Genomic DNA, 19224 nt, shown 5'->3' on the forward strand with positions numbered 1-19224 from the left:
AAGTAGGAGGACTGACCTGACATTCTATATTCAGTGCCTTGGTAGTCCCAAATAGTCATCCATCTGGTACTGGGCAGGCTCAGTGTTGCTTAACTTCCGTGATCTGACAAGAACTGGTGTGTCAACATGATTGTGCTGTATATAGAATCTTAAAAAGATCTCTCGGTTGGAATACATGAGATAGTGGGTGAATGTCTGCCATCTGGTAGGATGGTCCATCTGCAGCTAGAACAAAATGATAAGGGGAAAAAAAAATTAGTTTGGAATGCGAAATAGATGCCATCTTCGAGTGTCTTCAATCTCTCTGTACATGGTTCCAGTCAATATATTGTTGGGGTTACAATTCTTGGTTTCCTCAATTTTCCCCCTGGCAACTCTGGAACATGAGTTCTATTAATTTTATATCTAATACATAAAATGTCTGTTATAAAAAAATGTCTGTTGTAATTTATATCAAAAGTTCAATTATTTTATAAACTATAAAAAAAGTTATTTCAATTCAGTAAATGTTCAGATAATTTTTTATTTTGTGTTATTGTTTTAATGTAGTATGTTATGTGAAACTTTTTGGATAAATTCTTAGAAAAAAAAAATTATGAACTTCTCGAATTGTCTCTCCCTGTTTCGAGGGGTAATCTCCAAAAATGAAAACGAAAAAATTGTCCCCCAAAATTTTTATGACAGGTGTGACAACTGTAAATTATTGTGTTCACTGGGGATATACAAGTTTTGTCATTCTGGAATTAGTAAAAATTGTTGATGAAAATTTTTTTGTCAACATTTCCCATTAAATAGAACTGATAAGTCTGTCTGAAGAAAGAATATGCTAAAATGACCAGGATGACCAGATAGATAAAACCTCAGGTATTCTCAATGAATAATAGTGATATAAAATATTAGCTCTTGTATGACTTATGATTGAACATTATAATGTTTTTGTCTACTAACTTGTGATATATGATAATTTTTTTTTTTTTTTACAGTATTTCCAGAAGCATTCAACAGTTTAGACTCGAGTGATGAAGAGGCGGATATCAGTGATTCTTCGAGTGAAAGTGAAAATGATTTTGAATTGATTGAAGATGTTTTCAAGAGAAAGAAAGCCCAAAAGAAAATGACTCCAAAAAGGCGAAAGCTAATTAAACAACCTCTGTCAATGTCACGCACTGACCGTTTTAAAATGCGTGAAAAACTTTTGCAAAAGGCCCAAAATCTAAATTCCAAGAAAGATGACGGTATAAAAATTCCTAGCACTTCACATAATAGGAAAAATGAAACTGCAACAAATAAAATTGTAAAAGATAAAACTGCAACAGATAAAACTGTAATAAAAGATAAAACTGTAATAAAAGATAAAACTGTAATAAAGGATAAAACTGTAATAAAGGATAAAACTGCAGCAGGTAAAACTGCAACAGATAAAACTGTAATAAAAGATAAAACTGTAAAAGATAAAACAATAAAAGATAAAACAATAAAAGATAAAACAATAAAAGATAAAACAATAAAAGATAAAACTGCAACAGATAAAACTGCAACAGATGAAACTGTAAAAATTAAAACTGCAACAGATAAAACTGCAACAGATGAAACTGTAAAAGATAAAACAATAAAAGATGAAACTGTGACAGATAAAATTGTAAAAGATGAAATTCCAAAAGATGAAACTACAACAAATAAAACTCCAAATAAAATGACAAAAATTGTAAAGAAATCAAGTCGTAATAGTTTGAATTGCAGTAATTCCAATGATTTGGTTAATATGAAATCTTCCAACATCAGCTGCAATAATACACACACGTTTTCAAAGATACTGAACAATCGAATATTGAATGTTAGTTTGGAAAAACTTTCTGACACTGTATTTAACGAAAATGATACATCAGGGACAGACAACAATAATTGTCATAGTATTAAAAATCTCGTTAAAGAATCTATGAAGACGCCAAATCATTTAAAAAGAACACACAAAAACAATCATTGTACAGTAAAAAGTCCAGTAAAAAGTCCAAAAAACTCTTGTGAGAAAAACGAATGTGAAAAACAAAACTCTGTAAAAATATCGGGCAGTTGCCGGAAAATGGTCAAGGAAGTTCGGAAAGGGTTGTTTGGCGATCCTCTTGGATCGTTAATTAAAATTTGCCTCGAAAAACTTCCCTTAGATCTTTGTGTACAAGGTTCTGTGAATCTTTTGGACCAAAAATCATGTAAGTTCCCTTTTTATTTTTTTATACTACTACAAAACCTGACTCAAGGTCATGTCGGCATCTTCTGGAAAAGCATCCGGAAAAAGCCACCGGGATTAGCCAATCAGCTCTCAACAAATGATATTTTCATTAATAGGGAAACAAAACATACTTTTTTGAAAGAAAATTGCATTCAATCATACTTATTACCATGCAAAAAAATTATTTTCAACATTAAAAAAAAAATACTTATTTTATTGAAACTTTTGCAAGAAAAACAAAAAACCTTACATTTAAAAAGAAAACATTTGATTTTCGTTATAGTTGTTTCCATGTTTACATCTAAAAAATATAATTTCTTTGGAACATTTGTTGAAAAAAAATATCACTTCTTTATAATTAACTTACAATAAGTTTTATTGTCTTCATTGTTTGTGTCAACTATTCTGGCTTAATGTAAAGTCCCTTGGGTCAGGTTTTGGATTAGTACATTTTTTTTTTTTTATGTGTTTTATGTTTGAATTCCAAAAACTTCTGCTATTATTAACTGGCAGAACATTACCACTGTTAACCAAGAAAAGATTCCATAATTATCTCCCCACGAGGGTAGAGTTAGATAGAAGGTCTATTTTTGATGCGAGAAAAATCCAGCTCCCCTAAAAGGGACATTCTAGGTGGGAACAGAAATGAAAATTGACTTGATCTAGAAGAACTTTTATTTCACTGAGATGAAGTTTAGTGTTTGAACAGAAACTCCACTTCACTCTTAACCAAAAGTGTGTATGCAGCATGATAATAATGTATGGAAGTGAAACCTGGCCAGTCAGGATTGAGGATATGTGTTGTATGGAGGACATGATACAAGAGATGTGTAATGGGTGTCTTACAGACATGACCTCAGAGGAAGATTAAATCTGTACAGTATAGGGAGATGTGTTCAGAATAGAAGACTTTGATGGTATGGTCACGTTGAAAGAATGGATGAGAGTAAATGTAGAACAGTTAAAGTAACAAGTTTAGTTGACAGTAAGACCAAGGAAAACAAGGGAGGAAATGATAAGAAGGGACGGACGTGAGAGAAAGAGGGATAAATAAGATCTAGCCAAAGATGGGTTACTTTTGGATGTCAATTTCTAAAAGCCGTACAACACCTAGCATGTAAAATTGATTTTAAAACCATGATGATCTTGCATCTTTTGGCATCTCTTATTTTAATCAATCTCATTTTAACTTTTAAAGAAAAGAATAAAAGAAATTCATGAATTATATATAATAGGTAGTTTTTTCTTTGTTTTTTTTTTTTTTTTTTTTTTTTTTTTTGCATTAAATAATCCAATTTGCTATTGGATCTAAGTGATACTTAGTTTTATATGTATGTATATATATTATATATATATATGGTATCCAAAAAGTCACTGAAGGGGTTTGAACTTGATTAGATTCTTTATTTTTGATATCTTTCTGTAATTTTAACATAATCTGACTAACACATTAGGAAATTAAAATAAAAAATGCAAAATTCAAACAATCTTTATGAAAAATAATATCTTTTAAATGTTACCCATTTTCAGCTTCGCATATTTGTGTTCTTTCCAAAACTTTATTCATGATAGGTTGCAGAATCTCTGGATTGCGATTTAATTCCTTTATTTCGTTCCTGGTGTTTTCCTTCAATTTTTGCAGGATTTGGGGTTTGTTAACATAGACTCTTTCTTTAAGATATCTCACAAGAAAAAGTTGGGGCTAGTTAAGTCTGGGGAACGTGGTGGCTATTTGACATTGCCATAGCGAGAGATGTTGTTGTCACCAAAGCATTGCCTGAGAAGTTCCATAATGTCTTGTGTCGTATGTGCCATTGTCCCATCTAACATCAAATAACAAACTATACATTGCCCGAATCGACACTAAAAGTATCAAAACTTTAAATCTTGTATACCTTGTCCTTGGATTTTCAGAGCCCCAAAATCCGTAATTTTTTGTTTGTTACGGAATCCATTCAAATGAAAATGGACTTCATCTGACATACTCATCTTTTGCAGAAAATTGGGGTCATTTCGGACAAATTCTTGCATTTAAACTGCATATTGAATCTTTGGTTGAAAATCTTCAGGTTTCAAGTGTTGAACAAGCTGCACTTCATAAGGAAAGAGTTTTAAACTGTGCAGAATATTGTATAGTGAGCTTCAACATATCCCAAGTTGTGTGGAATGTTGTTGAATTGATGTTTCATGATGCTGCTCCATGCTCTCTTGCACTCTTTCCCTATTTTCATTTGTGATGATGTTTCGAGGTCTGCCAACTCATGGATGATCAAGTACACGTCTTTGGTCTTCAAATCAGCGCACAATGTTTCGAATTGTATTGCGACTTGGGCTATCTCTTACATGAAAATGCCGTCGATAAGCTCTTTGAGTGAAAACAATTGACCTCTGATTTTGGTAAAACAATTTCACAACTTGCGTACGTTGCTCAATGCTATATTTATCTATAATTAATTTCCAAAATATTATTTGTAAAACATATGAAGTAGAGAAAAAAATAATCATTAATGATAAAATGACAAAGATTTTCAACCCATCAGTGACTTTTTGGACATCCTTTGTATATATATTTGTTCAAAGTTACAAATATCTAGAATTAAAAAACCATTGAATTTCATGTGGTTGTTGATAGTGCTCAATAAAAAGAGCAAGATATTGTTTTATTCAATTTATGTAAACAAAATTATGATTAGTCGCTACAATAAATCTATTGTTTCAGCCTAAAGAGTTTTTATCAGGCAACAAAAACAGCCTCCGGCATGATCTTTAGGCCTTGACAATAACCAGAGACTGTTTTTGTCATCTGATGAAGTCTTTGTAGACATAATATTGATTAAAATGAGATGCCAATGCGAAATAATAAATTAAAAAAAAAAAAATTCCATGTTAAATTCTCTGGCTTTTGTTGATTATTTCCTTTTTCTAACTTAAATTATTTTTGTTAGTATATAACCATATTTATACTGCATTTATCTGTCTCGATTGAGTGGACTCCACCTTTGCCAAATAGTTTCTGATGTCTAGCTTGAAAATCTCCAGCCACTTATGGATTTCACTGTCGAAGATTGTAGATTTGAGAACAAATGATTTCCCTCAGATCAACTTTCACTGTTATCAACCAGGTATTGATCTGTCTTCTTTGACGTTGTTGTCAATATTGAGGTAGACATCAGGGAGTGGGAGAAAATTCAACCACAGGATAATGTGTAGAATGTTTTTTTTTTTTTTTTTTTTTTTTTTTTTTTTTGAGAGGGTAGGATGTAGTGGCATTGCAGACCAGCTGGTAGCGGCATATTCTTAGGATACGACAAAGATTGTAATAGTCAAATAATTTTAGCTGCCACAAATCTTCCATATGAACCAACCATGTTTCAACATCTCAGAGCAATACTGTTTGTACTAATTCTTATATGGTCAATATAATTACTATGCTTGTAATAATGTAATAACATAATTAGCTTTTTAATAATTTAACTCCAGGCAAAATCAGCTCAGAGTAAAAATATATATGTATATTTCTTGTTGAATATCAGCACTTAGCTCTGCATATTCTTTTTTGATATGGCGAGCTAACTTTCATGTTTTCCACAAGAGAGTAGAGAAATGTGCCAAACATTAACGTTTTCAACCTGCATGGGTTGTCTTTAGGTGCTGTAGTATAGTGAATGTTCATTAGTGAAATGACTGATCAGATGATGCGCCTATAAACATTTAAGTACGCTGTCCCCACTGGGTTTTGGGATAGATGGCATACTCAAATGTTGATTGACGCATCATCTGTTTGATCATTGAATTCACTAATGAACATTCACTATATCAGAGTACCTGAAGATGACCCATGAGAGTTCACAATGTTAGTATGTTTAGCAAATTTCTCTACTCTCTCGCAGAAAACGCGAGAAAGTTAAGCTGCTATATTGAAAAAAAATGAACAAAGAAAATAATATGCTGAGCTAAGTGCTGATATTCAACCAGACCTGTATGAATGAAAGAATGCGGCCCAATTATATGGATATGCATATATATATTTTTTTTAAATGTTTTTGATTGGACATCTATCAACAAACTTGCCCTGGATTAGAATGAATGGCGAAAAATAAGACCTGTGGGTTTGCAATCCGCACCAAGTAGAAGATGTGACATATGATGACATGTGTATGTGTGCGCAGGATTCACTCCTAAACTAATTCACTAATTATGTATTTTGGAACACAGCTGCTAGACCTAAGCATTTGTAATGTAGGCTTAATTTAGTTTTATGCAAAGGGAATACAAATTTGTAATGAGAGCCCTTCATAAAAATTTAGATTCCTCTGATTTTTGTGAAAATTTAACAATAGGTATTAGACATCATTCTACAAGATAGAGGCAAACATCTGGATCTGCCAACAAACAAGAGTTATTGACATCAATACTGCCATCAAAGCATCCAAACAAAGATGGACAGAGCATGTAGCCAAACATGACAATAGATGGTCCATTAGGACAACGGAATGGACACCTGGTGAACATAAGAGGCCAAAGGGGAGACCAAGAACAAGATGGAGGGATGACCTGATACAACACATGGGTCCCACATGGCAGTGGATGTCTCGGGACAGAGATCGATGGTTAAATTCCAGGAAAGGGTTCCTCATTGAGTGATAAAGCCCTTATTGATATTGATTTGACATCAAATTAATATTCTCCAAATTCAAACTTCTTTTCGTTATTTTAAAGAGATTTTAGGGGGCATAATATGAACACAAACTCCAATTTGAAAAGTCAAATATATCAGGTTTGTATTAAATTTGATCTATAGTCATTAGACACCACTTGAACAAACTTCTTAAGACTCCTTAAGCTTTAAATTTTATATTTCTTTAGAACTAATATGATGTACTGAATATTGATTCAAATTGAAATAAGTGTTCTAGGCATCAGGTTTCATATCGTTATATTTTGATTTTAATCATCGTAAGAGACTACAAAACTATTCTACTTGGAGGTTTAATTTTGTCAGTCTTGGGATGGGTATTCTAGTTCAATCTATAAATAAAAAAGATTTTAAGGAAATATTGTTCCACTTTTGAAGAATTGCAGATATCTGAATTACATTTAAAAACTGTTGAAAGCCATACAAACAATGTGATTTTTTTTATTTTTATATAAAATTTTTATTTGAAAACTTTAATTTTTCATGTCAGAAGTAATAGACATTCTTTTTTCTTTCATTTAGCGACATATTAGTAATAGTGTTAATGTTCGTAATTCAAATAAAGCAATTCAAATATTGTAATTCTGTAAAAAATAAATTCTCATTCAAGAGTCTTACATTGAAAACACAAGCTTTAAAATAAGTAGTTTATTTTTACAAAAATGTCATTGTTTGGCTTTCAACTGGTTTTAAAGATAAAGGTTACATATATATTGTGTAATTTTTGACCGGCCCATTTGGTATAATGATAAGAGTTAGGGCTGGGAGACTCGGATTCAATCCTCGGTTAAGTTATACCATAGATTTTATAAAATGCTATTTGATGCCCCCTTGCTAAACACTCAGCATAATAAGGGGACAGATCAAGGGTAAGTGGAGTAATCCTGGAAATGGAGTGGTGCCCTCTCTTACACCTCAGTATTGCAGCTTTCAGGTCACCCTCGACTAGTCGTCTACTTAGGTAAAGCTATCTATTATGGTTACTGTGTTACTTTCACTAATACTTTTTGGAAAGCTATGAATCAATATATGCTACCTCTAGGTATGGATGAAATAGTAGGGTAAACTAGACTCTTAAACCTTAGTTGTGCAACTTCTCTAATAGAATGAAAACATGAAATAACACCGGTCTTTCTCTGTTTATTCTGTTATTGTTTCTAATCATTCTGAACTTCTTGTCACTAAATTCAAGCAAGCCAATTCAGATGTCGTTGATTATTGCGCAACTCTTGCTTCACTACATACTCCCTGCATAGCCACCCTTGGGTAATCCATTGTTTTTTGGGACTGAAGGGACTTTTACCATGAGGATATCATTCTTCTAATCTGTTTTTCTGATTGCCGTTCAAAAAATGTGTATTCTGTTCTTTCAGCTAAACTTCCTGGGACACAACAACCTCAAACTGTTTTGACATCTCAAGCGTCTTCTACGAAACAAGATGTCTCTTTGCAATCGTTGAACCATCGTATACAGATGCAAGAACAGAAAAAGCAAAGTATATAAATCTTTGTAAACTTGTTTTTATTACATGTTTCGACCTTAAAATGTATAGTGTCTTTTTGATAACGTTTACATGTCATGGCCTGGAAACAAAATGGTTAGTTTCATGCAAAAACGGAAACTAAGTGAAACAAATGAAATATGAAAACAGCACACTCATAAAAAAACTGAGTGAAACTGAAACAAAATAAAAAATGAAAGTGTTGTGTAATTATTTAAAATAAAACTATTATAAAATAGTTTTGTTTTAAACTAAAAGTTTAGCCCGGTTTTTCTCGGGCTCTGTGTACTGTTCATAACTTGCCCTATGTATGAATGTACTTTATGTAAGATTTATAATGTTTAGACCAAAGTTTGTCTGAGTAATTTCGTAGAGACTGCAGAGGTCAATTTTTTTAAACTTTGATCCCAATTTTCACCCCATAACATTTATTTTGGTCTCAAATCAAAATAAAAAGTTTGACCTATGTCCAAGTTACCTACATCTAAAATTTCAAGTGTTTAGACACAAAATTGACAGAGGAATTTGGTAGAATCTGTAAAGGTCTACTCTTTCAACTTTGACCTTTTGGCAGCCAAATTTTTGCTTCAAAACTGTTTAAAATGCTTGCTGCATGTCTGAATACCCGTTATGTATAAATTTCAAATGTTTAGACCCAAAATTGGGAGTAGTTTGCTAGACACCGCCAAAGTCAAATCTTTTGAACTTTGACCCCTTCGCAGCTCAAATTTTCGACCCAAACCAATTAAAAAGCTTGCCCTATCTCTGAATACCCTTTATGTAAAATTTCAAATGTTTTGGCTGATTAATTTGGTAGAGATCGCAGAGGTCAAATCTTTTTTTAACTTTGACCCCAATTTGGACCCCTTAACATTTATTTTTTGCGGCTCAAATCAAATTAAAAAGTTTGATCAATGTCCAAGTAACCTACATTTAAAATTTTGTTTCAGGTTATCGCAAAAGAAAATTTGTATATTATTTAAAAAAAAAAATGTCTTGTGTAATTATTATTCAAAATTTAAGTCAATAATTGAAGTATTTATTTTTAAATACAGCAATTTAATTTTTTTTTTTAGTTTCATTTTCGCTCATTTAAAAAATTTTTTTTTATTTTTGAAGTTTGCCAGTCCATATTTCATTTCAGTTAAGTTCCATTTTTATATAAAATTCAAACTTAGACAACCATTTTGATTCCAGATTGGGCCATGTGAACTTTACTATCTTTTTCTTTATTTTTTTCTTCTATTTTACATCTTATATAATTGTGGATGCAGCTCTTAGCAGATTTGTAACATTTCTCACACCTCACCAGCAATCTACACCTGACGATGCATCTATCAAAGTTGTCAAAAGTATTGATACTTTGGAATATTTTTTAATACCCTTATGATTATGGATCAGATATTAATAATTATAGATCAAATTTAATGCAAATATGAAACATTTGAATTTTCAAATGGAAAATTGTGCCCATATTATAACCTCCTAAAAACCTTTTAAAATACTCCTAAACGACTGAAGTTTGATGAATATTTATTAATTGATGTCTAAATCCTATTATTAAAATATCGCAAAAATCAGAGGTGCAGTATCTGGATTGTCACCTAGGGTTTATACTCCCTCATACTCATACTCCTTTCATAAAACTAAAACTGAATATAATTTACATTACTTATTCTTGAGTCTGTTTTCCAAAATTCATAATGATGGTTTAATTAGTTTAGGAGTGGATCCTATACATAGAAATATAATGCAATACTTAATATATGTGTATGTATCAGGGATGTGATGATTCCAATATTTTTCCTGATTTCAATACAATTACTGATTCCCTACTAAATTTCCGATTCTTTATAAATCTTTTAATATTTAACTATAAAGTTATTTTTTCCCCGATTACTGTAAAAACATGTTAAATGTCCATATATTTTCTCAAATGTAAATGTATTACTATGTATGGAAAATTTTGTTTTAAGCAAAATATATTTAAAAAAAAAAAGAAGATAATTAAAAGAATCATTTTTGGCATTGGAAAATAGGCACAAATTTTTCTGATTCTGAAAAGTTCCGATTCCGATTATTAATCGTCCCAACACTAGTATGTGTATTATTGTTATATAAGAAGGGCTGTCCCCTTCTCATGTAAGTAAGAAAGCAGACTAGGTAAGTGAAAATAATATTAGGAAAAGGCTAGAATTGAACCCTGTAGGCAAGTGTTAAAAAATAATGGATAAATTGAAATCCTAGGAATGCAGTCGATTGTTAATTCTTTTAGAAATAACTGGATATTAAATATGTCAGTTAAAAGAATGGACAAGGCAAGTCTATAAATACTGATTAAAAATAGATTAGATATTAAACAATTAAAATTGGGAATTCTTTGTTTGCCAAAAGTGTGTTTGGACAGACATATGTAAAATCCACCGGTGTAGAGCGTTTCTTGCACTCTCCCATTCAAAATTTTAATAGTATTTTGTCGATGTATCTCGATTGAGTCATCGTAACAAGTCCTTTGCTTTGAGTAAGTTCTATTCCCAGAAACCAGGATATTTTGCCAAGATCGGTCATTTTGAATCTTTTACTTAATTTGTTCTTAACATCAGTTAACATTATGTCACAATTTGATGCGATTAAAATATCATCGACCCACAAAACCAAAATCAGTAGTTTGTCTTTGTGTTGGGTATATAAACAGGGGTCTACAACGCATTGTCTAAATTGTTGTTTAATAATATAATCATGGAATACTGTGTTCCAACACTGAGCACTCTGCTTTAGACCATATAATGACTTGTTAAGTCGCCACATGCTATTTTTATTTTTCATTATAAATCCCTCTGGAGGGGTAATATAAATTTCAGTCTATTGGGGCATTCAAATAAGCATTTTTTACGTCCATTTGATGGATGTTTAGGTCATATTGTGATGCGACTTGCAGTATAATTCTGATTGTCGTTAGGTTTGTGGTCGGTGAAAACGTAGAAAAATATTCTTTACCGTAAATCTCCTTAGCAACAAATCTTGCTTTGTACTGTTCTACACCTGATGCTGTACTCTTTTTGTAAAGACCCATCTGGTAGAAATAACATGTTTATCTCTTGGGAGAGGCACTACCGTATAGGTATCATTTTCGGTTAAGGCATCTATTTCTTTTTTCATGGCAATTTTCCATTCATCACAATGTTCTGAATTAATTGCTTCGTTGAAGCTTTTTGGCGCATTTTCCATTGAATAGCAATAGTCGATTTGATAATCCTTTATATTGTCGACCACAAAAAAATCGGGTCGTCTTCTATTTCTTTTGGGATATCTTTTGACTTCATCATCATCATCATCATCATCATCATCATGGACACTCTCGTCTCCGTCATTTTTATTGTTTTCGTTTGTTCTAATTAATTGAGGTAATATAATTTCATCCTCTTCATATGACTGGGTTTCGTCTGTAAAATTAAACGTGTCTGTGAATTTTACACACCGGATTCTTTTTATTTTATTTTTTTCGGGAAAAAATATTAAATTGGCTGGACTGTTTTTTATCGTATCCAAGAAATATACCTCTGTCGGCTTTAATATTCAATTTACTCTTTTTCTCTATATATGCGAAGCAAGTTGAACCAAATATATGCATTCTGCTTAAATTTTTTTTTTTACCGCAGAAAGATTCATATGGAGTTTTAGATAGTGTTTTGTTAAAGCACCTGTTGCATATATAGGCTGCCGCCATAAGTGCATACGTCCAGAGGTTTTTAGGGAGTTTTGATTCAATGAGTAGGCATCTTGCCATTTCAAAAAGTGTCCGCCACGCACGTTCAGCAGTCCCGTTTTGGTGTGGCGATCTAGGAGCTGTTTCATGCCTGATATGATGGTTAATTAGTAAAAGTTCAAAGTCTTTATTGGTGAATTCCGTACCGTTGTCAGAGCGAATACACTTGATTTCACCGTAGGGGGCCATGTCAGCTAGATATTTCTTAGTTGCTAGCAGGGTATCAGATTTGTTCTTTAAAAAGTAAACCATTATTAAACCTGAAAACAGAGGTCCGTGGATCGAAACCACGCTCTGCTACCATCATCTTTAACGAACTTTGTATAACACTCTTAAAGTATTATGTGTCCCCGCCACACTTCAGTAATGTATCTCCTCTATGTTAACAAAAACTGTTGCATAAATGTCCCAGCTCCGTAATAATAATATGAAGTCCCCAAGAATCGTCACAGTCGTTGTCGTGTGTGTAAGCAATATAAATGTTATTATCATTCCCTGTTCTGAGTCTTCATTATACATGTCTCTGATATGCCTCCGCTACACAACATATCACCTATTTTTATTAAAAAAAAAATGAGATAGTCCCATCACCAAATATAAAATGAAAAAAGCTATTGAGGAATATCTGATGTCGCTGGTTTACAAAAATTAAGATTTTATCCATTTCAAAATTGTTACAAAATTGAAGCAACCATCATATTATGTTTCTGAATTTTTGAGATGAAGATTATTTGGATTATTCTGGCTACTGTTTCCATGACGTTTTCGTTGTTGTAACCTCTGACCTTTTTCAAGTGTATTTTGTTAAACTTGGGAATTTTTCTCTCAAACTCAGAAATCTGTACGGAATTTCAATTTATTTAATCCTTGTGGGGTAGCTTACTCTTCTCCTGTTAAAACTTCTGTGCAGATTCCCGAATTTGAGAAGAGAAAACTGAAAAAGATGGAGTACTGCTGCCACATCTGGGCGGGAGCTGCTAAAAACAGCCTATCCTGCCTTGACAGAGTACAAAATAGACTTTGTGGCTTCGTGGGGGATGCCCTTTTCTTTACCCTGCAACCTCTTTCCCACAGAGGAGACGTAGCGAGCCTGTCATTGTTCTATCGTTATTTCCATGGCAGGTGCTCGTCTGAGCTCCATTCTCTGGTCCCCCCTCGCCAATTTTTTTCAAAAAACACCCGACTAGCTGAAACCACCATCAATAATTTTCCCCACTCCCTATCTGTGCCTAAATCAAAACGTAGATTCCATGAACAAAGCTTCTTTCTTAGAACTGCACGCCTGTGGAACTCTGTTCCGCTTGTCTGTTTCCCTTCCGACTTCAACCTGGATGTCTTCAAGTCCAACACAAACAAATTCCTGATAAACCGCCCCCCCCCCTAAGTAATGACACCTTACCAATTCTCCAATACTATTGCTACACTATCCCTTTGATTACTGTACACACAATAACCCTTATCCCTGAGTGGCCATTGGGCCTTGATAAGTGGTGAACTCCATGTAAAAAAAAAAAAAAAAAAGTTGGCTGAAATGTGCGAATAAGATGAGAAACCATACATAGAATTCTGTTGTCCTATCGACTTGCAGTTTCAAAACATATTCTTTGAATTCTTTTAATTATACTATTTTACAATTAACATCGGCCTTTTTTCTTATAATTACATTGAATTATTTTTATTGATTGTTAATTAAATATTTATTAAAATCATAAATGCAATATAGCATAAAAGAAAACAAAATTTAAAAAAATTTTTTATATAAAAACAAATCACTAAAAATGAAATGCAAAAACGTAATTGAAAATGTACTAGTGTTGTTCAGATAAAAGTTCTGACTCTATCCATTTTAAAATGAATTATTCCAAAATCAAATTTTCTCATCCCGTTTTAACTTAAAAAAAAAAACTCTTTGCATCTTATTAGGTCCCACTATCCTATAAATAAGACACCAAATCATTTCTTTTTAAAATCTATAATATAAGATATAGTAGTACTGATTACTGCATAATTACTCTATATTCGTTAACTTTTCTCTGAGTTGTTGGAACCCTCTTAAAATTTTTTGTGAAATTTGCTAAAATTCTATTTGAACTTATATAAATGAATCTTGCAATAGTAAACCACTACCTTATTACCAAAATTGCAATGTAACTCTGTGTGAACTGCTTTTCTCCTTACCATAGTGTGGAAATTTTATCTTGAATGTATAGGTTCTTGATTTCTAAAATATCACATACCCCATTTATAAGAGAGTCGATATTTTGCTTTCTAAATAAAATAAATTTTTCCTTTCAACTTGTGTATTCTAATCTATTTTTAGTGATTAGACAAAGTTTAAACTCAATTGTAAAAAAAAATTAGATACTATGAGACTTAATGGGTTAATGCCATTTTAATACTGGTCTAAGTGTTAGAATTTTTAATTTTAAATGACAGTGACAATTATTTTTGTAGAACAAGTAATACAACAGTTTTATGTGCATTTTTAAACTTTTAAATACATATATTATTTAAAAAAATATATATTAGGATTTACAGTAAATTATACTGATATAAGATGGGAGATGATTAACTACACATACTGACAACCTGGGTGTGTCAAGTTTAAATACAGGCAATTTCTATAGCATCTCACTTGGGTATTATCACCACATCCCTCCTATTCTAAAAAAAACAAAAACAAAAAAAACAAAAAACAAAAAAAAAACAGATTTGATGGAAACCAATGCCAACAAGAAATTCAAACCAATTAAATAAGTCATAGCATACTGATCCATACAAGTTTGTTTGATTCTTGTCCAGAATTCCTCCTATATTAAAAAACAAAAAAGAAAAATCTGTATAATGTTTGTATTGTAGCATGACGAAACAGAAATATCACATTCCAAAAATCACGTAAATTGATCTAGTAGTTTTATTTTCAAATAAAAAGAAATTAAATTTGGTAAGTAACTGAAGAGCAGCTGTCATGTTCGCCATTTTGAAAATAATCTATATATATAAAAGCGAAAATGTATGTATGTATGTGTGTATGTTTGTGTGTCTGCTAAAAACTTTCAACAGACAGAACAAAAATTAACAAACTCGGTATCATATTGAAGCTCCATCCTTCGCCCGATAAATATCGAAAAATTGGCCAAAAACGTTAATTTTTTTCACCCTGAAATCGACAATTTTCTACAGGGGGGGGGGGATCAACAAAAACCGTCCTCTCATGACGACGACCGGTTCTACGCATGCGTCAGATGACGTCATAACCTGATTTAGTTTAAATAGTTGAAGAACTGACTAAATTTCATGTACGTCGTGTTAGCTCAGTTGGTTAGCGCGTTGGTTCATTATCTAAACGTTTTGAGTTCGAATCGTGGTGTGAGATGTCTTTCTTTTTTTTTTTTTTTTTTCAATTTTTTTAAATTTAAATATTGAACCAGTGTTATTTAAGCCATTTTCGTTTTTCTTTTTTTTTTTTTTTTTTACTTTGTTTATTCTTAGGTTTTCGTTTTTCTGAGTTTTTTTTTCCCATCACATTCGCGTTTTCTTTTTTTTGTTTTTCCGATTTTTACATTTAACATCGTTCGTTTGCCTTATGTTAGTTTTTTTTGTGTTTTTTTTTATTTCTTAAAGTTTTAACATTTAGTTTTTAAAAAATATTTACTTTGGTTATATAAAATATTTAATAATTTACTATTTAATATTTAAAAATATTTACTTCACTTATTATGTTTTGATTTACCTCTAAACACCTCTAAACACCTGGGCAACGCCGGGTACTCCACCGCTAGTCTAAGATAAAAACAAAACAAATGGAGATAACACAATTTTACAAACTTACATAATTTATGTTGTAATGCTTACAAATTCCCTTTAATTGCTTAAAAATTTTAGGCCTTTAGAGCACTACTAAAACAACCCTCTCAGAATTTCTTGCTCTCTCCTCTTCTGTTTGAATAGAAATAGTTTGAAGAGTTGGCATTTTTTCTTCCTCCTAACGAAAACTGATTTTTATTATAAAGTTGATTAAACCAATTTTTTTTTTCTGTTATTTTAATTTTTTATTTTAATTATATGTTAATTTATTATTGTATTTGTTGCTGCTTAAGTCTGTTTCATATTCTTTTGTGGATTAATTGAATATATTCATTATGATTTCTAGATCCTGTCAATAATTTCCTCATTTTTTATACCTAAATCTAAATCCAAGTTCCATGAATAAAATTTCTTTTCTAGAACTGCCTACCTGTGGAACTTAATACCATGGTGATCTTTTCAGCTGACTACAACATGGTCATTTTTCAGGTCCAATTTAATCAAGTTTTTGTTCAGACCATCCTCTTAAATAATCAAATTCTATACAATTTCCACCACGACCAATCATCACAGTCGTCTCACTGACTACCTTATACTTACTCATAAACCTTTATCCCCGGATGGCCTTCAAACCTCGATAAGTGGTGACTCCCATAATAAATAAAAAAAAAAAGATTTTTTTTTTTTAAGTTGTGAGTATATTACTAGCATGCCACCCAGCATTGCCTGGTCATAAGATATCATAAAATATATTTTAATTTATGCAGGTGTATTATTATAGAACCAATTCTTTATTGTATTGTACCCAATATATAGTAGTGATTTTAAAAGTCTATAAGTTGAGTGCAATCAGCTAGAATCAAAACATAGCTTCCTGTATTATTCGTTACAATCTGAGCTAAGTTCATATGCATATCAAAACATTAAAAATAATGTTAAACATTTAAATGTATATTTGCGCATACATAGAGCTTACACATTATGTCAAACTACGCGTGCCAAGTTCCCCCCTCTCCTCAATTTTGACCTGTTAACAGCTATTTTTCCGACTAAAAATCAAATCGAGTTTGTTCCACGGATCTAAATACCCCATGTTTCAAGTATTTGGACCAAAAAATTGACAGAGTAGTTTGGTAGTGACCATTCCGAGATAGATTTACTCTAAATGCAGCTCCAAAAGCTATGCAATTATGCACAATGTAGAAAATGTGCACAAATAGGATGGTGTGTAATAGTGAAATGAAACTAATCCGATAAGAAAACAGAAAACAAAAAAAGGAACAGTGAATTAATAAATTTCTTTTTTAAAAGTAATATTCAAATCAGTACAAACACAAGTCTGTGTGAAAGGTGATAACGTATGTACAAACATAAATACATAAATGTGTATGAAAGTATGTGCAACCGTGAATGTGTGTGAAAGGTGATAATGTACGTACAAACAAATGTATGTGATAGGTAATAACTTATATCAAAAAATAAACGTGTGTGAACGGTGAAAATGTATGTCCGAAAATAAATGTGTGAAAGGTGATAACATGTGTGCAGACACAAATGTGTGTAAAAGGTGATAATTTACATAAAAGGTGATAATTTACATAAAAGGTGATAATTTATAAAAAAGGTGATAATTTATAAAAATGGTGATAGTTTACATAAAAGGTGATAATTTACATAAAAGTTAATAATTTACATAAAAGGTGAGTGAAAGGTGATAAAGTATGTGCAAACATGTTAAAAGGGATAACATGTATGAACATAAATGTGTGTGAAAAGTGATAACGTATGTACAAACATATATGTATGTGAAGGTTTCTCCTTCAAACAAAGAAATCCTTTGTTTTATGAGGAGTGAAAAAAAAAACTCACTTTGTATTTTGCCTCAATCTAGGATATTGATCACTTCCAGAGTATTACTAAAACAAATTTTCTAATCCCCTCACATCTAGGAGGAATTATTTAAGTGATCAGTGAAAAAAAAAAAAAAAAAGAATAGGTGGCCTGCAGAGCAATAAATATAATTGATGTCTCCACTTCCACTCCCTCCTTTCTTTGTCGTTAAAAACATAAAAATAAATTCACATAAAATGTTTTTAGACATCATTTCAGCATGAAAAGTTTACTAGAAATGGTGTTGTGACGTTAAAATTTTAGATGGTGACATTGTGACAAGCGAATTCAGAGTTTTAGTATAATAATATATATATATATATGATGGGATGTTATTTTTTCAATCAGGTTTATTACAGGTTTCATTATTTTTAGATTCAAAGTTTTATCTAAAAAAAAATGGCATCTAATTTGAATGTGTAAATCAAACAAAAATTTTTTTTTTTTTTTTTTTTCAATTTTTCAGCTGTTCTACCAGAAACGTGTTCTGAAGAAACTGTTACAGTAGAAAACAAAACAAGTTCTGAAATTACTAGCAGAACGATTCCACCACAATGTCAAAATCGTAAGTAGGATTATTATTTACTTCCATTTATATATTTTTTCTCTTAGATATATTTGTCCATGATAAGTTTAAAAGTGTACGGAACTCAGTAGAATGAAATATCAGTAAAAAATCAAATTTCAAATAAATAATTAGTTCTTGTCCAGAATTCAACCTATATTATAAAAATCAAAATCTGTATGATGCACATAGTGATGATAAAACAAAATTATCATGTTCCAAAAATAAAGTAAATTGATCAAGTAGTTTTAATTTCAAATAAGAAATCAAATGTTATGAGTAATCAAAGAATGACTGTTTTGTCCACCACTTTGAAGATATTAAAAAAAAAAAAAAAAACGAAAGAAAGGGAGATAACGCAATAACTTAAACTTGCAAGGTTTATGCTGTAATGCCTAAGAATTTCTATTAGTCACTTAAAATCTGATTTTCTTTATAAAAATATAACTACTTGATCAATTTATGTGATTTTTGGAATATGATATTTTTGTTCTGTCATGGGTACATGCATCATACAGATTGTTCTTTATTTTAGTATTTTTATATAGGGAGAATTCTGGACAAGAACTAAATAATTTATTCAGGCGATTCAATATTAAAAAAACCCTACTATTATCGTTCATCTTGAAAGAAAATCAGAAGACATGCTAGTTTTGTTGACAATTTTTACATGGATTAAACAATAAAACAGAATTATGCTAATTAGCAGATAACTATCATTTGCTTCTCATATCTACTAAAAAATAAGTATTTTCCTTAAATTATACTGGT

At 31.3% G+C, this 19224-nt stretch overlaps 1 protein-coding gene across 3 annotated transcripts in view; it reads left to right on the forward strand.

Annotated features, from left to right (window-relative positions):
• LOC145295957 (uncharacterized) overlaps positions 1 to 19224 on the forward strand; it is a 118363-nt gene that overhangs the window by 66978 nt on the left and 32161 nt on the right. For all 3 annotated transcript variants that reach the window (XM_080141863.1, XM_080141862.1, XM_080141864.1), the window contains exons 6-8: positions 984 to 2207; positions 8297 to 8419; positions 18355 to 18453. In XM_080141863.1, the coding sequence (XP_079997989.1) occupies positions 984 to 2207; positions 8297 to 8419; positions 18355 to 18453 (1446 nt within the window). The remainder of the gene's footprint in view (positions 1 to 983; positions 2208 to 8296; positions 8420 to 18354; positions 18454 to 19224) is intronic.

This window comes from Euprymna scolopes, chromosome 16 (assembly GCF_053919585.1).
Source record: "Euprymna scolopes isolate OS-2025 chromosome 16, ASM5391958v1, whole genome shotgun sequence".
Classification (NCBI taxonomy): domain Eukaryota; kingdom Metazoa; phylum Mollusca; class Cephalopoda; order Sepiida; family Sepiolidae; genus Euprymna; species Euprymna scolopes.